Genomic DNA, 21,897 nt, shown 5'->3' on the forward strand with positions numbered 1-21,897 from the left:
TGAACAGAGTAAGCAAGCTAATTTAACCATTCTACAAACGAATGCCCACTTTAACATGACAACATTTACACATTTTCTAATGAGCCTAAAAAACCCTTTCCTGTCTGACAGTGTATGGAGCAGTGGCTCAGATATCCTACAGGTTGTATGTCTGGCGGATGTTCAGTGTGTCGCGCAGCATCAGGTCTCGCAGACGCCACTGCCATTGTGGAATGGGCGCCCTTGCTCTTCAGCCAATGGGACGGCAGCCGGCTCTCCTGCTCTTTGGTCTGCCGCACATCTTTCTTTCGAGCTGCTTAAACACGCCCACATACACAACACATACATAGTACATACACAAGGTTCTTGGGAAATAGTACATACTGTACATTCATGATACACTTTGCAGGTGAAGACAAATTATACTACTGTCTGTATGTTTTTTCTGTTATTCAAGGTCATTTACTGATACACCAATCACTGAAATATCGTATAAGTGATTTGTAGATGTGGTGTAAATCACTTTCTTTCAGTGATGAGAGCTCACCTGAGAGAGTTTGATCCCACTTGTTGATGGTGGAGGACTCTGCATTATGTCCCTCAATGTACTTCAGGTATGCATCGGAGTGGAGCAGGCACCTGGGCTTGGGTGGCGGGGCTACAAATATGGGTGTTGAGGGCTGCTGGAAGGCAGGCTGGCCCTGTCCTGGGTAGGGCCGCGGGGCCTGCTGCCCAGGACCAATCATTTAATTAAAGCGTCAAGGGCCTCTACTCATTCTCAAATACAGATGTGAGTAATAAAATAACAAGCATTTACAGTCTGTGCTTTTCTAAAATACATTGTATAGAAGTGTAGATTACCTGGGTTCCGTAGGCTCCAGGAGCACCAGTGTTGACACCTGTAGTGAAGGCATTAACATAAACAGTAAGAGTGCTCCATGCCACAGCTGTCCAATAGGGTCTGGCTGCAGCAGACACCTTCTCACGTCACAGACACTGTGAGACATACGAGCTAAGACAGGATGTTGAATGGTGCCAGAGAAGATTGTGTGTTACCGCAAACATAAATTACATTTAAAATTATAAGATAGATACTATCCTAGCTAGTGTGTACTAGCTAGCTGCACAAGCAACAGTGGTTAACATAACACAGTGGACCAGAGCTAGTGCGCCAAATGGTACACTACATGACCAAAAGTATGTGGGCACCTGCTCGTCGAACATCTCATTCCAAAATCATGGGCATTAATATGGAGTTGGTTTCCCCTTTGCTGCTATAACAGACTCCACTCTTCTGGGAAGGCTTTCCACTAGATGTTGGAACATTGCTGCAGGGACTTGTTTCCATTCAGCCACAAGAGCATTAGTGAGGTCGGGCACTGATGTTGGGAGATTAGGCCTGGTTCACAGTCGGCGTTCCAATTCATCCCAAAGGTGTTCGATGGGGTTAAGGTCAGGGCTCTATGCAGGCCAGTCAAGTTCTTCCACACCGATCTCGACAAACCATTTCTGTATGGACCTCACTTTGTGCACGGGGGCACTGTAATGCTGAAACAGGAACGGCCTTCCCCAAACTTTTAACACAAATTTGGAAGCACAGAATCGTCTAGAATGCCACTGTATGCTGTAATGTTAAGCTCTCCCTTCACTGGAACTAAGGGGCCTAAACAATAAAAACAACCCCAGACCATTATTCCTCCTCCACCAAACTTTACAGTTGGCACTATGCATTCAGGCAGGTAGCGTTCTCCTGGCATCCGCCAAACCCAGATTTGTCCGTCGGACTGCCAGATCGTGAAGCGTGATTCATCACTCCAGAGAACGCGTTTCCACTGCTCCAGAGTCCAATGGTGGCGAGCTTTACACCACTCCAGCCGACGCTTGGCATTGCGCATGGTGATTTTAGGCTTGTGTGCAGCTGCTCGGCCATGGAAACCCATTTCATGAAGCTCCCGTCGAACAGTTCTTATGCTGACGTTGCTTCCAGAGGCAATTTGGAACTCGGTAGTGAGTGTTGCAACCGAGGACAGATGATTTTTACGCGCTACGCGCTTCAGCACTCGCCGGTCCCGTTCTGTGAGCTTGTGTGGCCTACCACTTCGCGGCTGAGCCGTTGTTGCTCCTACACATTTCCACTTCACGATAACAGCACTTGCAGTTGACCGGGGCAGCTCTAGCAGGGCAGAAATTTTATGAACTGACTTGTTGAAAACGTGGCATCTTATGACGGTGCCACATTGGAAGTCACTGAGCTCTTCAGTGAGGCCATTCTACTGCCAATGTTGGTATATGGAGATTTCATGGCTGTGTGCTCGATTTTATACACCTGTCAGCAACAGGTGTGGCTGAAATAGCCAAATCCACTAATTTGAAGTGGTGTCCACATACTTTTGTATATATAGTTTATGTGCGTAGCACACTGACGCCCTGGAACAAAGCTATTGACTCATGCGATATACAAGACCAAAAACGTCTGCAGGTTGTGCGCCACATACCATTTGAGACCCAAAAATACCATCTGAGATGCATGAGCTTTGAGGTTCACAGACCACGCAGCGTCAGCGCGCACAATCTGTAGCTGGATGCTTCTCCAGCTGTAAGCAGCTAGCTATCTTGGATTGTGTTGTCGAATACTGACTTTACTACTGCTCTTTTAATTTAGAGAAAGACCAATTTGGGCCATTAAACCCTCTCAGCAACAATCTACATTGAAGGTTCAGGTACTTCAGAGAACTATGTTTCCAGAAACATTGTATTTCCAATATCAATTAGCAATGCATGACCCTGTTGATGAATCCCTCAGCTACTGAGTATCAGCTGTTGACTGGTTAGTCACTACTGGACAACAGCCTATGTTACAGGTAGCCCCTCCAGTGAGTTAGAGTTGCAGACAGGAAGCAACTACAGGGGTGTGGCGGGGAGGGTGGCTGTGAAAGTGCTCTTACCCGGGTATGGCATGCCAAGGAACCCGGAGATACCTGTCATCAGGCGATGATGGGGCAAGAAAGGCAACCTCATGTAATGTGGTGGCATGCCAGTCATACTAAACATGCCATCAACTGGGCCCTGCAGCATTATTGTGTGGCATATATGTACCCATCATGCCTTTGGGGAGGAGGAGGAGGGTATAGCAACACAACAGATACATGCATCAGTGGTACATGCAACTACAACTAGCTGGCAGAGGTCATGCACTAGCTAAATGACTAAACATCAATCTAGAGTTAAGATATTTGATATTCCATAATCAGACATTCATACACATGCAATTAATTCACAAATCACAAGCACTACTTGAAAAAGACTGATGCTAGAAAGATGCAGTGAAACTGGTCAACTTTTTAATAAATGTTGAAGTAGTGTATAATTGAAAAGAGGGGATAGCACAGTACTACAATAAAATAGTAGCCAAGGGTGGAGTGATGAGAAAATTAAAAAGGGCTCATCATTCTAGCAGTTCAGCTTTTATTGCAACTCCAAGTGGGGTTGGGGGTGCAAGACGGGGGGTGCATCCCCGACAGTGAGGGGTTACCTGACACAGGCATCATGCTGGGATAAAGCATCCCTATGGGGGTTGGGGGAGGCACCACCCCCATCAGCACTCCTACTGGGCTACCTGCTCTAGGGAAAGCCAGCTGCTGGGCCACCCTCTCCCGCTCCTGCTGCTCGGCCACTTTGGCTGCTCACTCTGCAAACACACATACTAATACAACTTTTTGCAAGGGAATTGGCAGAGACACTACTGCAAGGGGGATTGAAAAAACGACCAGTCATTTTTAGAAACCTGAAAAAGTCCCTTCTAAGTACATTTGTAAGATCTCTTACCCTCATACTCAGCTTTCTTGGGAGACTCCAGGTTCCTCCACTCGGTGCCAACCAGACGGCTGAGCTCCCCGAAGGTGAAGTCTGGGTGCTGGGCCTTGATGACCGCACGCATCTCACTGCTGAACAGGATGTAGCCACTCATGTTGATCTTCCTCTTGGAGCCCTCATTCTTGGACATCACCTTCATGGACTTGGGAGTGGACTGCAGTCAAGTAAGGGAGAGTGTGTCATGTGATCTCTATACTGTCATTGCTATACACACCCCCAACTGGATGGCTAAGAGGGCTTTTTCATGAATCTCACCCTGAACATGCAAATCATTTTCTTTCAATCAGGATGCATGCGATTCATTTGACACATCTAAACTAGGGTGGACGATCCTTACCTTCACAACATCACCACACATTTTCCCAGTGTATGTTGGTGCTCTGACCTGTGGAGGGGTGTAAGGCATGTCCATGTCGCTGCCTGCCATGGGGCTCTGGAGCTGGGGTATGGAGGTGTCTCCCAGCTCCCCATCATCCTCCCCCAGGTCCTCCAACTCCTCGTCTGTCATGTCAGCAAACTTGGCCTCCAGCACCGCAATCTTCCCGTCCAGCAGAGGGGACGGCTCCTTCTGGGGCACGATCAGCTTCCTGTACGGGACACATGTGGAGTAGACTGGGTGCAGTTACACCTGCGTGTTTGTGACTGACTCATAACTCACCCATTCAGGGTCACTCAATTCTGCTTTATTGCGTTGTGGAATGTTTTCTTACTTTTGCTGAGTATGCCACAGTATCTTGAGGCATGTAAAGGTCAAACCACTCACCTGAAGTAATAGATCTCGTCCTCCACCCGCCTTCCCAGAGATGGAGAAGCGCTTCAGGCCCTTGAACTTCTTCATCTGTTTGTCACTCTTGATGTAGCGACTCTCACACAGCAGAATGTCCTCCTCAGGCACTTCAGTGGGCCGGCACAAAAGGTACTCCTTGAAGGAGGACACTGCACACTTCCCTGTGGAACAAGTGAACAGAGAGAGATATATAAGCATGGCACATGTTCGGTGAAATACAATCAACTCATGCACTTAAACTTGGATGTTCCTCTTATCAACATTTGAAAATAACATAGCATAGCATCAACATTATAATACTGTCTGTCAAAAGGGGACACTGTAGGGGCAGAGAGAGTACCTATGATACAGGTCATGGGGCAAGACTCCTCCAAGCTGCTAAGGAACACTTAGACAAAAATAAAACTCACTTTATTTTAAATACACAACATAAATAATAATTATATTTCAAGCAATATCCTATTCTGGGAAATGTGTCTGTACAGTTGTATTTACCATACCTGCCCACTCGGTGGCGCACTAGTCCATGTGAGCGAATATAGACGCAGTCTCCCACTTTTAGCCAGGTGTCGTTGTAGTAGAGCTGCTCATAGTACTGGCAGCCTGGCTCTCCATTGGTCATGTCCAGGGTTACATCCTCCCTCCCCTACACATACATACGCAGTCAGGATGTCTTTGTTAAATCCAATTGAATCTAATTCTTATTGCACATTATTTTCCAACCACTCACCTTATCCACAATAGTGTCCGCGGCTTTGCCCTCTTCTTGTATCTCTGCAGGCTTCTCTTCTTCTTCCTTAGGGGCGAACATGGATGCAAAATGGACTACAGGCAACGGTACGTCCCAAGGGACAAACTTAACGGAGCTCAGCGGCATGATCCACATCTTGATGATAGAAGAGAGCATGCTGTCCCCATCCATGCTGTCCCCCTCCCTCCTCAATGGCTCCTTTTCTTCAGCTAGGAAAAGACACACACACACACACCAATTACAACTAGCTTCTCTTCCTCCCACACGTTCATGAATACAAACTAGCACCTCTTACTCTCCCCATCTCATTATCTCTCTCCAACATTTCTCCCAAACATAAAAGCCATCATGGTTTGGCAGCTCCAATATTTAATATTCTGTCTATTTATAAGTAGAACAAGCAACTATCCACAAAACAATTGATTGCAACTGAGTAGACCTAATCAATGTTTAACACCAGAGAGACCAGATTACCTAAGCAGCAGTATCATCTCATTGTAAGTTAAATACTCCAGTAACGTTACACCTAATAATTAGCATAGGATACTTTACAGTCATACAGATACTGATACACAACTATAGCAGAGCTTGAACTTCAGTTCCAGCATTGGCAGCTCATACACACACTGACCTGCTGAATGTGCTGGAGTTTCAGCACACACTTATAAATGGAGGAGTGAGGCACATTGTAGCGCTTGGCGTTCTCAAACATCAGAGTGAGGTCTGCGTCTAGCTGCTCAACACTCATACTCGTTGTTCTTCATCTTGTTCCTGTGTGTGGGGAATTAAGGGCTCTCATTGGGAAGGGATGGGATAGAAACACACTGTACAGCTCATGCCATGTTATGCCACACAAAACATACAGCAGCTGATTTAGGATAATTATGAGGCCTGAATAAAACTTGACATAGGCTATTAAATGGACCATCTTGGAGCCCAGATGACATAAATCACACTTGCATGAATTTGTTTCAAATAACCCTTTTATGTAGAACAACTTCTCAATCTGCCATTTATTGAGCAGATACTGTCCTTCCACTGGTTGGCCTACCTAATCTGGTGCAGGGAGATGGGCTGGCTGATCTGCTGGTAGTAGTCTGGGTAGTCCTTCCTGGCAGCTGGAGGAAAGGCTCGGAGATGAGCTGTCCCTGGCTGTTCCTTCCACCCTGCAGAGCCTCGTACATCTGGAAGATTGGGGTACTCATGTCCATGCTGTGTTGGATGCTCTCTGCCTCCGACTCCCCCTCGTCATAGTGGACAGACCCTGGGCAATGAGAGACAATTGAATCAGACAGATGAAGTCTGAAGTCTTCTGACAAACCCTCATATATTAGTATACTTAGCACTGCAATGTCCCTTATGTTCCTTCTTTTTTATAGGGTTGATAATGCAGAGCCAAAACAGCTAACAGACCAATGAGACGTACCAGCCAGAATGCATTCGTCATCACTCTCATACTGAAGAGCCATGGTAATAGCTGAGAGCCAGTCTCCCTGGGCAGACCTTCTGTTCCTGACACACACACACACAGAGATGTTTAACTCATGGAAAATCCTTGTAAATGTTGCATGTTGTTTGCTCATAAAGTCTACTTTCTGTTCTGTCTATGGTATCGCTTACTTGATGCGAATGCTGGATTTGATTGGCTCAGCATGCTCAATTTCTGTCTTTCTCTGTGGAAAAATATTTTTGATGGTGTTGGCATCCTTAAATAAATAAGAAAGAAAGAGTTATAACAAACAAAACTGACATCCATTCAGAATTAAGTCAGAATTCTGTAGTACAGCATACCTTAAAAACCTGTGACCCAGGCTCATTGTACGTTTTGGCATTCTATGTCTTTTGCCATGGGGCTGACACTTCTGTAGAGGCTCATCTAAGAAAAAAATTGACCAGTGATTTATTGTATGCACACTGTAGTGTTACTTTAACCATCTACAGTACATTCAGTCAGATGGTTGGGTAGCATACCTGTATCTTCTGGGTAATGATTTTCAGATCTATTAGGTCCTTTACTATGGCATAATAGTCTGGGTATTGCTGAGGGGAAAGAAATCAACAATCAAAACTGTTTCTACACATAATTTCTATTTGGCACAAAATTTAAAAACTATGTAACTGGGAATCAAAATGGCATGCCCATACTCCAATATTTCATAATAATGCCTTGCGATCTGGAGGGCGGACTTTTGCATCCCCCCCAATGGTCCAAATGTGGAATCCGTACCCTTACCAATATCATGGACGGTAATTGTTCGAGAACATTCCAAGATTTGAAAGATACATACACATTACCAGGCAACTCATTTTTTCTATATTTACAACATGGAGTCCCTTGGGACACCCAACTACCGTACCATCCAATGATGGGATTTATAAATAAATTATCTGGGCTCCCGAAAGGACTGATCGCCATAATATATAAACAACTTTTGGCTCATATTCTGAGCTAGCCATTAAAAAAGTATGGTCCCCAGATCGAATTGAATCTGAACAACCCTTTAACTGGAACAGAATATGGTGTCTCTGGTTGCTGTGGGGGGAGGGCGGGGGGATTGGGGGGAACTTGGGAGGGGGACTGATAAGCAACCTCAGTTGCTGGGTGGAATGGGAAGAGGTGGGAGGCACGCTTTCTTCGGGGAGGTGGTTAGGCGGGGTGGGAAACATGGTCTCCAGATGGGGAGGGAGGATGTGGGCAGGTGGATGTGGACTGAGAGGGGGAATGGGGAGGGAGGATGTGGGCAGGTGGATGTGGACTGAGAGGGGGAATGGGGAGGGAGGATGTGGGCAGGTGGATGTGGACTGAGAGGGGGAATGGGGAGGGAGGATGTGGGCAGGTGGATGTGGACTGAGAGGGGGAATGGGGAGGGAGGATGTGGGCAGGTGGATGTGGACTGAGAGGGGGAATGGGTTTGGGTTATTTTTGTATGCATTTCTTTAATTGTTTTTGTACCTGCTTTGACCTACTACAGTAGCTTTGTTGGTCTATTGTAGTGTTGCACGGTATACCGGTACCACGGTGATATCACCGTACCAAAACATCATGATACTTATGATACCCACATTTTAGAATACCGTAGTACCGTTTCATATGATACTACCAAATGTTTTGGCCCTACCGATTTAAAGAACCAGCTGGCACCTCTTATAAAAAATTGTATCAAGTCAGTAAAAAAAATTAAGCAACAGCAACTAATCTCTTGTATGTGCCAGTCCAAGAATGTCCACTTCACTTTCATGCGCATATCACGGGTGGCAGCTGTAATCCGCCAACCGCATCCCCTTCCAGCCATCACTCACCTGCTTCTCTCCTTCCGCATCTATTCCTCCATCAGTTTTTCTATTATAATTTAGCCGTGATGGCGAGCGGGGATGCAGACCCTGAGCAGTCTTCGGTTACATTTTGTACATTGGAGCAGAGCAAAGTTGATACATTGTATAATTTATTCCCTGGTATAAGACCACAGGGCAGTCTGAGTAGGCTTTGCAAATTCGCTGTCACGCATCAGTGCCAGAGAGGAGAAACAGCTTCGCGACAGTCATGCTTGCAGCTTTACAGCAAAGAAAATGCTTGCAGCTTTACAGCAAAGAAAACAGCTTGTCTCTAGCTCAAATGGTTAAACAAATATGACTTATATTACAAGAGCAACCTTTTTTTTTTTCCTACCCGATTTCGCACACATTTGACATAATTTGACAAACCATGTCGCAGGCCGTTTTAAACTAATCCCGGTCCCCAATTATTGGTTTGATAACAAAAAAACATCGTTCAGTCATGTTACCTAGCTAGCTAACAACCTGGTAACTTGATAGTAGGTCTAGGCTAATTTGATTGGCACAGGAAGAAAGGGAAAGGGTCTGCTACTCATTAGATGTGCTTTAAAAAGGTAGGATTCACATAGGCCTAATGTAAACCAGTTTTTTTTTATGTAGCACATGCGCATAACATTTAGAAAACGGGAACAAGCGTCGGTGGGATGGGGCGAACAGGACACTAGGCCACTACATTTTTGGTATCGTATCGTTAGTCAAATGTTGGTATCGTGACAACACTAGTCTATTGTACTTCAAACAAACAATGTGTATGCAGGTTGCTTAGGATTCAAACCTTCTCAAACAGCCTAATTCATACTCTTCAGAGGAATAATAGATACTGGCTTAGATAGGATGGTAGGGAGATTTAACATTGAGCGTCAACCAATGTCATACCATAGGATTGGAGCGAATGGTTCTCTTACCACTTTAGATGGCAGTTTCTGGAACAGATAACTGACTAGACTCCCTGAAAACTTCACCATCGCATCCAACAGCTCTTCAAGGACCTCCTTCAGGCAACTGGGTGCATTCTGTCATTCAAAGACAATTTTATACAATATTTTGTCTTTGTACTTTATGAGCTTATTGCTTGAACTTGGGGGACAATTAAGGTTATTGCTGGTATGCAAGTTTTAAATGTCTTGTCTATTTATGTCTGCTTTCCTCCATTACAGCTTCAATTGTCTGGAGTCTGGTGTTGTGGCCAAGGAGCTTTCACTCAGATGGAACCAGGTTTCAGCTGCTGTGCCACGCTGACGTCCTTACTCCCAGAGATATGGGAGTGGGAGATGCTGCCGAGTGGCGCAGCGGTCTAAGGCACTGCATCTCAGTGCTTGAGGCGTCACTACAGACCCCAGGCTGTATCACAACCGGCCGTGATTGGGAGTCCCATAGGGCGGCGCACAATTGGCCCAGCGTTGTCCGGGTTTGGCCGGTGTAGGCCGTCATTGTCAATAAGAATTTGTTCTGAACTGACTTGCCTAGTTAAATAAAGGTAAAATATTAATAAAAAACATGTGCTGCATGTGTGACAGGGCAGTCATGTTTTCATGTAATAAATATTTTTTATGCTACATTGGAAGTGCTGGTGTTACCTCATCCTCATTGAACCCTCCAGGATTATCTTGTGCATCGTCCCCTTCCTCATCATCGTAATCACCCCGCTGGACAAACTCATTCTTGGTGCGCAGGTAGAGGTCCCACAGCTTATAGGTTGCTCTGTACTCTAGAGAGTCTGGCTACAGACATGCAACACATTCCCTTTCATTTGGTTAATTCCAGGTTTTAGGCCCTAGACAGGGCATTTATTATGAAAACTCCTTCTTACAAAACAATGCTTTGTAAACATTATTTGTCTCCCCTAAAGAGTCCAGTAAGTGAATGTGTTTGTTATTACAGGGAGGGATACATTACCTTGTAGTATGCCTTTGCATTGTTGAATAAGAGCTGAAAGTCGGCCGTTATCTGGTCCACATCATCGTACTCCTTCAGCTTCTGCTGGATCTTCATCATGTCAATGGGATGTGTCACAATGTGGTAGTAATCCGGTTGATTCCTTCAAGGAAAACACAATAGATAAGTGAATTTAATGAGGCTTATGTTCTATGTTAACCATCCTCTGTACCGTCTCTTCGGTGCTCTTATGAACAGCTCACATAACATCCTTCCCTGGTCATCCTTATAATCTCTGATAGTGTTGTACAGTTCATGGCATACTGCAATCTGGAGGCAAAACATAGTAGATGAACACAAAACAATACAGGCAACAACAATGTTTATGAACACATATTCAAAAACCACACATGGGTTTGATTTGTGCCTGCGGATTTAGAGTCCATAAAATTCAATAATTCATTTTTGGGTTAAGACATTATCCGAAGGCATTACCACAGAAGTAGAGTACTATATTTGTATTGGAAAGCAATGTTTCCACATAAAAAATGCTTTTAACTGAACTTACTGGATCAACAGTGGGAATGTTAGAGGTTCTTCTCCTTTTTCAATTACGGCTAGCTAACGCGACCCATCATCTCCAGACACACAAAGAGAAAGATGTGAGTAAGTAACTAAATACTTAACCACTCATCGTTTAAACCTGCAAGAGCTTACCTTCAGTCTCTTACTAATTATAATCTGTAGAAGAGAATGCAAACCATTCGAGAAACCTGATCAATAAAATGGGTGTGAACGTAGCAGCAGTGAGGACGCATCCGATCACTTCCGTTATCAACTTCAAAATAAAAGATCTGATTGACTCAAATTAGATTTATTCTAATTCTAACTTTTAGACCACAATCTAAAAGCTTTTATTTTGAATATTTTAATGATTTTAGACCACAATGAATAAAATGACATGGACAGGGGAACCTGATACTAGATCAGCACTCCTACTCTGAGACACATCCCCTGGGCTCAAGACAGGGACAGAGCAACTCAAGAGAGGGGTTTGTTCGAGCTTTTATTTTGACAGTAAATTCCCAAAAGTAACTTTCTAATTGTTGCTAGCTGTTGCCAGTTGTGTATACAACATCCACAATTGCATATTGCATAAATTACTATTTTTCTTTAAAGAAAATAAAAAGTTGTCTATCATCAGTGCAGGCTAATGGGAATGGAAACTAGAAGAGCAAAAGCATACTTTTTTTTACTTGCATGGTCCAAAATGTATTCATCACTTGTTGGAAAATGCATGAGAGGAAACTAAGTAGGCACCAAACTTTCAAGAAATGAATGGGCAAAACATTCCATTCTCCCATAGGTTGTGCTCTGATACTATACTGCTTTTTGTATAAAGATGATTCCCAACACCTTTTGTCTTCAGATGTCTGAAGAACATCACAGAGAATATGATACCTGTTCAACATCTAGACAGCAGTGTAGTATTGTTGTCATAAAACCATATGCACACCACAGATTGATTTAGTTTATGTCGCTCCTGCTGTTTGTACCTGAGGTTTGTACCAAGCCTTTGCCTAGCCTCGAGAGACCGCTAGCGGGCGCTGTTCTTCCTGACTTTGTTGTTCCGAAAAATTCGTCCCTGTTTAATACATGAATCATTCTTTCCCAATAATGTGTATAATGTGTTTATATACATCATTGTTATTTCCCTTCCTTGAAGAAATCACTGAAAGCAGTGTTCCACTTGTCACTGTCACTTATGCCAGATCAGAGATTATTTCAAGGAAAATATTAAATGAAATGTTATAGAGCACAGCCACATATGATAATTGAAGTTTGTAAACAGACTGTCTGGAAGAATGTTCTTGTTTTTTTCACTACCCAAATTGACTGCTGCTTTGAAACATCCATAGACCGTATATATAAAGAAAACATCCCATATATTTGTTTCTGCTCACGCTGTCGCTATGCGGAAAGAGTGCCGCTCTCGTTGCTATGCCGTGCCGGGAAATGTAGCACTGTTATCAGGGATGGAGGCAGTAATAAGGGTGTTCATTAGTCGGATTCCGTTGAAAAACGTTTGGTTTGTTATCGTTTACTAGAGGAACCAAACGGAAGCAAACAGAGCAAACGGAACGAAACAGGGAGGGGCCTACCTGGAATTGTTCAATAGAAAGTCTTGTTTTCGATACAAAACGTTTTACCTTTGGAGTAAACGGTTTCCGTTGCAAAACGTTTTGTAACAGAATCCGACTAAGGAATACACCCCAGGTCGCGTTGTATGATGGGACTGTGGCGGAGAGCGATTTACTATCTGTCAGCGTCGCCTGGCAGAGCTTCGAAAGGTGTCTGCTTCGTCGTGCGGCCATGAGAACGATTTGGTTTGTAATTGAAAAATAAGATACTAGACGATTGGCTATCCTATTTCCTTTTTATTGTGCCAATTGATTGCACTTAGTTATAAATCAAACCAAGTTGAATAGCGAGTGCTTGTTGCTTTCACACAGTGAGGTGAAGTCGGGGTGGAGGACTGGGGAGAGTATAGTCGGGGGCTGCGGATGAGTTCGGAGCATTGCCCGTCGCCGCAGAAGCCGGAGGTGGTCAAGCCGGTTTCGGAAAAACGTGGACAACAGGAGATAACATCGAAAACCGACAAGGATCAAGGCGGCATGGTAAGTTTGGGTCCTGTGCTGAATTGGCACTCCCTCCCCCTCGAATCTTCCAAGGCCCCCATCATGAAACTAACGTAATCGTCATGTTGCAACCTAGCTAGCTAACGTTACTCCAATTCCATAAAGCAGTCTCCCGTTGACAGTACTGACTGGTTCTTCCGCGTGCTTCTCCGTTGTCAGTCTGGCCTGTAACTACACATTACGTTAACGAACATCTGTCGACAAACTAACATTAGTAAGGGAGGTCGACCAATAGTTCAACGTAAACTAGCTAGTTAACGAGGTTAGCTCGCGTACGTTAACTAACTAACGTTAGTTTTGTAACGAGTATCCGCAAGGAATCAATTCTTCATGTGAATTTCCGGCAGACTAGATGCTTTTTGTCGTATTGTTGCATTTCTCAGTTCGGAATGTGCATTCTACATGGTGACAAACACAAAAATAAAGGGGAATGTGAAAAACTTAAATTGCACCACAATCTAACCCTGCGCCTATACACCTCCCATCATCCCATTCGACAACTTGGCCCTAAACGGGCCTTCGGCCTGGGAGGATGGAAGCCATTCACTCAACTTCCAGTAGGTCTTCTGCACTAAAATCTCTCACACTCAAATATTTCTCTGCTGCTGCAACTTCCACATCTTCTGTGATTTCCGCGCCATCAGTATCAACGCGCCATCAGTACAGTGCATTTGATCACCATGGCAATAAAAGCAAGAAATCAAACCTTACTACACTGAACAAAAATATAAATGCAACATGTTAAGTGTTGGTTTCATGAGCTGAAATATAAGATCCCAGAAATGTTCCATACGCACTAAAAGCTTATTTCTCTAAAATGTGCACAAATTTGTTTACATGCCAAGATAATCCATCCACCTGACAGGTGTGGAATATCAATAAGTTGATTAAACAGTATGATCGTTACACAGGTGCACCTTGTGCTGGGGACAGTAAAAGGCCACTCTTAAAATGTGCAGTGTTGTCACACAACACAATGCCACTGATGTCTCAAGTTGAGGAAGCGTGTGCAATTGGCATGCTGACCAAAGGAGCGTCCACCAGAGCTGTTGCCAGAGAATTGAATGTTAATTTCTCTACCATAAGCCGCCTCCAACGGTCTTTTAGAGAATTTTGCATTCCGTCCAAACGGCCTCACAATCGCAGACCACGTGTAACCATGCCAGTCCAGGACCTCCACATCCGGCTTCTTCACCAGCGAGAAGGTCTGAGACGAGCCACCCGGACAGCTGATGAAACTGTGGGTTTGCACAACTGAAGAATGTCTGCACAAACTGTCAGAAACCATCTCAGGGAAGCTCATTGGCGTGCTGGTCGTCCTCACCAGGGTCTTGACCTGACTGCAGTTTGGCACCTTAACCGTCTTCAGTGGGCAAATGCTCACCTTCGATGGCCACTGGCACGCTGGAGAAGTGTGGTCTTCACAGATCAATCCCGGTTTCAACTGTACTGGGCAGATGGCAGATAGCGTGTATGGCGTTGTGTGGGCGAGCCGTTTGCTGATGTCAACGATGTGAACAGACTACCCCATGGTGGGGTTATGGTATGGGCAGGCAGAAGCTACAGACAACGAACACAATTGCATTTTATCGATGGCAATTTCAATGCACAGAGATACCGTGACGAGATTCTGAGGACTATTGTCGTGCCATATATCCGTTGCCATCACCTAATGTTTTAGCATGCTAATGCACGGCCCCATGTCGCAAGGATCTGTACACAATTCCTGGAAGCTGAAAATGTCCCAGTTCTTCCATGGCCTGCATACTCACCAGACATGTCACCCATTGAGCATGTTCTGGATCGACGTGTACGATAGCGTGTTCCAGTTCCCGCCAATATCCAGAAACTTTGCACATCCATTGAAGATGAGTGGGACAACATTCCACTGGCCACAATCAACAGCCTGATCAACTCTATGCGAAGGAGATGTCGCGCTGCATGAGGCAAATGGTGGTCACACCAGACACTAGGCTTGTCACAATACCGTTTTACAAATGATACGATACCAGGCCAAGTATCACAATACCGAGTAGTATCGCGATACCACAGTGGGAAAAAATCAGTGGCCTAGTATCCTGTTCGCCCCGTCCCCCGGACGCTTGTTCACGTTTTCTAAACGTTCTCCAAAAACCTGTCGCTGAAATTTAGACTTCTACTCAATACAACACATTTAATTTAATTCCACACTGTTCAGTGTATAATAGAATACTGCATAGAATAGCTGATTTTCTAATATTTGGAAAGGCCTACCTGTGATTTGGCTGCAGGAATGGGAGGAAGGAATAGGGCTCATAATAATGGCAGGAATGGCGTCAAACTAGGGATGTTAACGGTTAACCATTAATCTGTTAGCCACTGAAAATACATTTGACATGTAATGCATATCAAATCAAACTTTATTTGTCACATGGACGAATACAACAGGTGTAGACTTTACCGTGAAATGCTTACTTACAAGCCCTTAACCAACAATGCATGTCAAGAAAGGGTGAAGAAAATATTTACCAAATAAACTAACGTAAAATAATATAAAGTAACACAATAAAATAACAATAACGAGGCTATATACAGGGGGTACCGGTACCGAGTCAATGTGCGGGGGTACAGGTTAGTCGAGGTAATTTGTACATGTACAGTGCCTTGCAAAAGTATTCATCCCCCTTGGCGTTTTTCCTATTTTGTTGCAATAGTCCAAATTGGTGATTTGAAATGAAAAAAAAAATAACGGAAAAGTGGTGCGTGCATATGTTTTCACCACCTTTGCTATGAAGCCCCTAAATAAGATCTGGTGCAACCAATTACCTTCAGAAGTCACATAATTAGTTAGATTGCACACAGGTAGACTTTATTTAAGTGTCACATGATCTGTCATATGATCTCAGTGTGTGTGTGTATATATATATGTGTTCTGAAAGGCCCGAGAGTCTGCAACACCACTAAGCAAGGGGCACCACCAGGCAAGCGGCACCATGAAGACCAAGGAGCTCTCCAAACAGGTCAGGGACAAAGTTGTGGAGAAGTACAGATCAGGGTTGGGTTATAAAAAAATATCAGAAACTTTGAACATCCCACGGCGCACCATTAAATCCATTATAAAAAATGGAAAGAATATGGCACCACAACAAACCTGCCAAGAGAGGGCCGCCCACCAAAACTCACGGACCAGGCAAGGAGGGCATTAATCAGAGAGGCAACAAAGAGACCAAAGATAATCCTGAAGGAGCTGCAAAGCTCCACAGCGGAGATTGGAGTATCTGTCCATAGGACCACTTTAAGCCGTACACTCCACAGAGCTAGGCTTTACGGAAGAGTGGCCAGAAAAAAGCCATTGCTTAAAGAAAAAAAATAAGCAAACACGTATGGTGTTCGCCAAAAGGCATGTGGGAGACTCCCCAAACATATGGAAGAAGGTACTCTGGTCAGATGAGACTAAAATTGAACTTTTTGGCCATGAAGGAAAACGCTATGTCTGGTGCAAACCCAACAACTCTCATCACCCCGAGAACACCATCTCCATAGTGAAGCATGTTGGTGGCAGCATCATGCTGTGGGGATGTTTTTCATCGGCAGGGACTGGGAAACTGGTCAGAATTGAAGGAATGATGGATGGTGCTAAATACAGGGATATTCTTGAGGGAAACCTGTTTGTCTTCCAGAGATTTGAGATTGGGACGGAGGTTCACCTTCCAGCAGGACAATGACCCTAAGCATACTGCTAAAGCAACACTCGAGTGGTTTAAGGGGAAACATTTAAATGTCTTGGAATGGCCTAGTCAAAGCCCAGACCTCAATCCAATTGAGAATCTGGGGTATGACTTAAAGATTGCTGTACACCAGCAGAACCCATCCAACTTGAAGGAGCTGGAGCAGTTTTGCCTTGAAGAATGGGCAAAAATCCCAGTGGCTAGATATGCCAAGCTTATAGAGACATACCCCAAGAGACTTGCAGCTGTAATTGCTACAAAAGGTGGCTCTACAAAGTATTGACTTTGGGGGGGTGAAAAGTTATGCACGCTCAAGTTTGTAGCAGCAGTGTAAAAATAAATGGAGGGGTGGGGGTGGGGGGGTCTCAATGTAAAAAGTATGGGTGTCCATTTGATGAATTGTTCAGCAGTCTTATGGCTTGGGGGTAGAAGCTGTTAAGGAGCCTTTTGGACCTAGACTTGGCGCTCTGGTACCGCTTGCCTTGCGGTAGCAGAGAGAACAGTCGATGACTTGGGTGACTGGAGTCGTTGACAATTTTTGGGGCTTTCCTCTGACACCGCCTAGTATATAGGTCCTGGATGGCAGGAAGCTTGGCCCCAGTGATGTACTGGGCCGTACGCACTACTCTCTGTAGTGCCTTACGGTCAGATGCCGAGCAGTTGCCATACCAGGCGGTGATGCAACCGGTCAGGATGCTCTCGATGGTGCAGCTGTATAACTTTTTGAGGCTCTGGGGACCCATGCCAAATCTTTTCAGTCTCCTGAGGGGGGAAAAGGTGTTGTCGTGCCCTCTTCACGACTGTCTTGGTGTGTTTGGGCCATGATAGTTCGTTGGTGACGTGGACACCAAGGAACTTGAAACACTCGACCCGCTCCACTACAGCCCCGTCGATGTTAATGGGGGCTTGTTCGGCCCTCCTTTTGCTGTAGTCCACAATCAGCTCCTTTGTCTTGCTCACATTGAGGGAGAGGTTGTTGTCCTGGCACCACACTGCCAGGTCTCTGACATCCTCCCTATAGGCTGTCTCATCGTTGTCGGTGATCAGGCCTACCACTGTTGTGTCCTCAGCAAACTTAATGACGGTGTTTGAGTTGTGTTTGGCCACGCAGTCGTGGGTGAACATGGAGTACAGGATTTGACTAAGCATGCACCCCTGAGGGGCCCCAGTGTTGAGGATCAGCGTGGCAGACGTGTTGTTGTCTACCCTTACCACCTGGGGGTGGCCGGTCAGGAAGTCCAGGATCCAGTTGCAGAGGGAGGTGTTTTGTCCCAGTGTCCTTAGCTTAGTGATGAGCTTTGTGGGCACTATGGTGTTGAACGCTTAGCTGTAGTCAATGAACAGCATTCTCACATAGCTTATTGGTCTATGGGTTAATTTGCATACGTTTGTGGAATGAAATTGGCGCGTGTGTATTTTCGTTAGTAGTTATGCACTTTATTTATCAAATGCGCACAGTATACAAAGCCTAGTTTGAGGAGCGGAATAGTCTACCACCTGTCAGACAGCGCAAGAGTAGCTCCTCAGCCTGTAGGTTACTTTTGTAAGCCCAGTCATTGCGCAACAAACATACAATTCTAAATGCAATCGCGTGTTAACTTTGGTGGTCAGAATTAAAAAGGAGCTATTTTTATTTCTCATTCAACTAGTAAAGCGTGCCTCTCATTCGCCATATAGCCTGCCTACTGTTGACTATAATCGCGTCACCCACCACTTTGCAATGTGAGCTTGAGGCAGTATAATTGTTTGAAACCTGAACATTTGACTACTTCAAATAATGAAGCATGTCTTACCTTATTGGTTTTCATATCAACTTTATTTTGTTGTCCAGAAGCCAAAGGCAAAATCCTAGTCATATTAGCAACCCATCATAGTAGTTGCTATTAGAGTCCCCCTCTATGTTTCTAACAGAGATTTTCATCTCTGTCACATATGGAACTGCTCGCATTAGGTGCACAGTTTAGAACTGTGTTTTCCGCTAATTGCATTTGGGCAAATGTTTGAAAATGAAGTTTTATTAGCTGCTTCATTACAGGAGTTGCATGTTCAATAAAAGCCTATAGGCTTTTGAGAGGAAGAGGCGAAGCGAGAGGTTTCACTCGCCAAAATAAGTCCAATGTGTTTCTATGGGCTTATTTTGGTCCTACGCTTGTCGCCTGCCTTCCCGCCTTGGGACGACTCCCATTGTTAGGGCGTAAACATAAGCATCTCGTCATTATATACAGATCTCTGATAGTATTTTCTGTTGGTCATGTCATTTTACTGTTTGGATTAATTTGTTTCTGTTTGTTGACCGGTTAATGAGGGTCAGCTAGTCAGCGTCAGTTAGTCGGCAGTAAAATTGGATATTTGCATCCCTACATCAAACACATCGAAACCATGTTTGATACCATTCCACTTATTCCGCTCCAGCCATTACCGCGAGTCCATCCTCCCCAATTAAGGTGCCACCTACCTCCTGTGACATACATGCATATTGATCTGCATTGTGTCAGTAAGTGGAAAACACTGCATGAAACCTTTACTCTTCACTTAGACACACACACACTTTCCCTCCCTTCCTCACACACTGTCTCAATCACTCTCAAAAACATACACCTCTCTCTCTCCCACAAACACACACACTGCTCCCAACTATTTAAAACGTTAGGCACCCCAAAAGAATTTGAAGGAGCACCAGAAATAAATAGATGTTTGATATAGTTTAGGCTTACATTAGGCCTATATGAATCCTACATTTTTGAAGCACATGTCATGAGGAGCAGACCCTTTCCCTTTCTTCCTGTGCCAATCAAATTAGCCTAAACCTACTGTCAAGTTACCAGGTTGTTAGCTTGTTAGCTAGACCCGGGATGAATTTAAAACGGTCCGCAACATGTTTTGTGAAATTATATAAAATGCGCGCGAATCCGGATAGAAAGAGACAATCCATTTTCTTTACTGCAAGCATGCCTGTTGCTCCATTTTCCCCCTCTGACACTCAGGGGCTGCATGACAGTGAACTTGCAAAGTCTACTCAGATTGGTCTGTGCTATTGGTTATAACAGGCAATGAAATTATACAATGTATCAACATTGCTGGCTTTGTTTACATTTTGTACATTTTAGTCATTTATCAGATGCTCTCATCCAGAGCGATTTACAGTTAGCGACTTTGTGAGCTGCTCCAATGTAACAAATGTACACATCTAACAGAAGACTGACTCATCGGGGTTTGCATCCCCTCTCGCCATCACGGCTAAATTTTTTTAATGGAAAATAGATTTTTGGGGGCAAACTTCGAAACAATCTTTTGAATGTTATTGGAGCAATGCATTTTGGGCAATGGTGTTCTACACTGCCTTTGTGTCCCACATTTATTTATATACATTGTTTTTTTAACACAATATTGTTAATCAACCAGGTTGTCATGGAAATACTTATAGTAGTCGTAGTTATTTTTTTAAATTTTTTTATGCCAATGCTGTTTTGATGCTTGTTTTCGCTTAATACTTTGGGATACTGGTGCTATGTCAGATTTTATGAGGGTTGCCAGATTGGAGTAAAACTTTTTATTTGTCTGTTTTTGTGTGGTATCGATTTAAGGTATTTGATTGGGGAATGGGGATATATTTTCATGATGGGAAATTAATTAATCAATAAATGTGGTGAAACAGACGACCTGAAAAAAATTAATGGCACTTCCAAGGCCGTTTCATGATGATTATTACGGTCGTGTTGTATAATTAGGCTATTGTAACAAGGCATATGCCAGCATTGTAGGCCTAATGCCTGCCCAGAGGCCTACTAGGCTTCCATGTATGAGCCCTGGTTAGAGTCCCTGTTGCAGCTTTCACTTTCTTCCGCTACATTGGTGGTAGCGTTGGGTTCACATCCAGCTCACGTCTAGTTATGTGATCTAGTAGTGAGAAGCATTCTGTTTTTCAACATTGTGTTGGGTGTAATTACATTGATATATCTAGTTAACAATGGATAAGCAACAATGGGTGTGACGGATAGAAGTAGTCACTACAGGTGTGATCAAGCCTTACATCAAAGTTGCCTGAAGCTGACTGGAAAGTGCTATTCCCTGACCAGTTATTCAGAAGAAAATCCTCTGTGACTGTCTAATTTACATAAGTTAACTTACCGTTGTGGACCCAAAGCGAACACATTCTACACATTTACAAACTACCTGTTTTAAAGTGTTATTACAACCATGGTGTTCTTTTGTTTCTTGACGCTTATATATCAAATAACCTGACAATGGTCCACATCATATGGGTAGACAAATAATGTGTGTTATGCAGCAAAACACAACTATCCTTTTTTTCGTATGCAAACCATTAATATGAGTAACTGTTGATCCATCCTGTTCTGATCTAATGAGATGGATGTAGGATTTTCTACGGCCTAGAATTGAGGCTTTTCTCAATCATGAAGGACAAAGCTGGGCCCCTCTTGGTTCTCATTGGCGAAGACTGAACTCAACTTAGGGGTTAAATGTCAGACTCTACCACTTTGCCCAACATGTTATACCCCAGAGGTTGTAAATAAAATATTTTTAAGGTGATATAACTTGTATCATCATTATAGGGCTGTGAAACCCATAGCCGAATGGCTTCAGACTGAGCATTTCTCATTTATTTACGGAGCGCAATTTCCGTTTTATAACAGGTAGGGTCCATTTATTTACAGTAGTGTGCTGATTAATTATAGCTTTCTTCAGTGGAAATGCAGAATATGTATAAAAATGCCAAATATACCAAAGCTAAATCAAGCAGAGATTTACAACTATTTAACCATGTTAATCATTACTGAAACATGCAAACTACAAACATTTAACCAGTTAAAGATCATAATAATAATTTTCTCTAATCTGGCAACCCTCATAAAAATCGACATAGCCTTGTAT

The 21,897-nt window shown here is 43.9% G+C and overlaps 1 protein-coding gene and 1 pseudogene across 2 annotated transcripts in view; one reads left to right on the forward strand and one right to left on the reverse strand.

Annotated features, from left to right (window-relative positions):
- Positions 1-136: 136 nt before the first annotated feature.
- LOC311134020 (protein polybromo-1-like) lies at positions 137-12,070 on the reverse strand (annotated as a pseudogene). The gene is made up of 22 exons: positions 12,060-12,070; positions 11,167-11,200; positions 10,831-10,928; positions 10,620-10,761; positions 10,301-10,444; positions 9,629-9,736; positions 7,362-7,430; positions 7,182-7,266; positions 7,011-7,096; positions 6,817-6,902; positions 6,442-6,654; positions 6,018-6,161; positions 5,370-5,599; positions 4,980-5,285; positions 4,616-4,800; positions 4,190-4,439; positions 3,805-4,006; positions 3,596-3,658; positions 2,925-3,084; positions 841-878; positions 527-722; positions 137-292 (listed from the first exon to the last, which is right to left on the reverse strand). The product of its transcript is annotated as a protein polybromo-1-like (transcript).
- An 813-nt stretch (positions 12,071-12,883) lies between these two features.
- The window catches only part of LOC311133276 (la-related protein 4-like), a 39,114-nt gene continuing 30,100 nt past the window's right edge, over positions 12,884-21,897 (forward strand). Inside the window, exons 1-2 of the mRNA XM_084166763.1 lie at positions 12,884-12,985; positions 13,112-13,276. Of these exons, the coding sequence (XP_084022889.1) occupies positions 13,163-13,276 (114 nt within the window). The 5' untranslated portion in view covers positions 12,884-12,985; positions 13,112-13,162. The remainder of the gene's footprint in view (positions 12,986-13,111; positions 13,277-21,897) is intronic.

Source organism: Coregonus lavaretus (genome assembly GCF_964263955.1).
Source record: "Coregonus lavaretus genome assembly, chromosome: 8".
NCBI classification, from domain to species: domain Eukaryota; kingdom Metazoa; phylum Chordata; class Actinopteri; order Salmoniformes; family Salmonidae; genus Coregonus; species Coregonus lavaretus.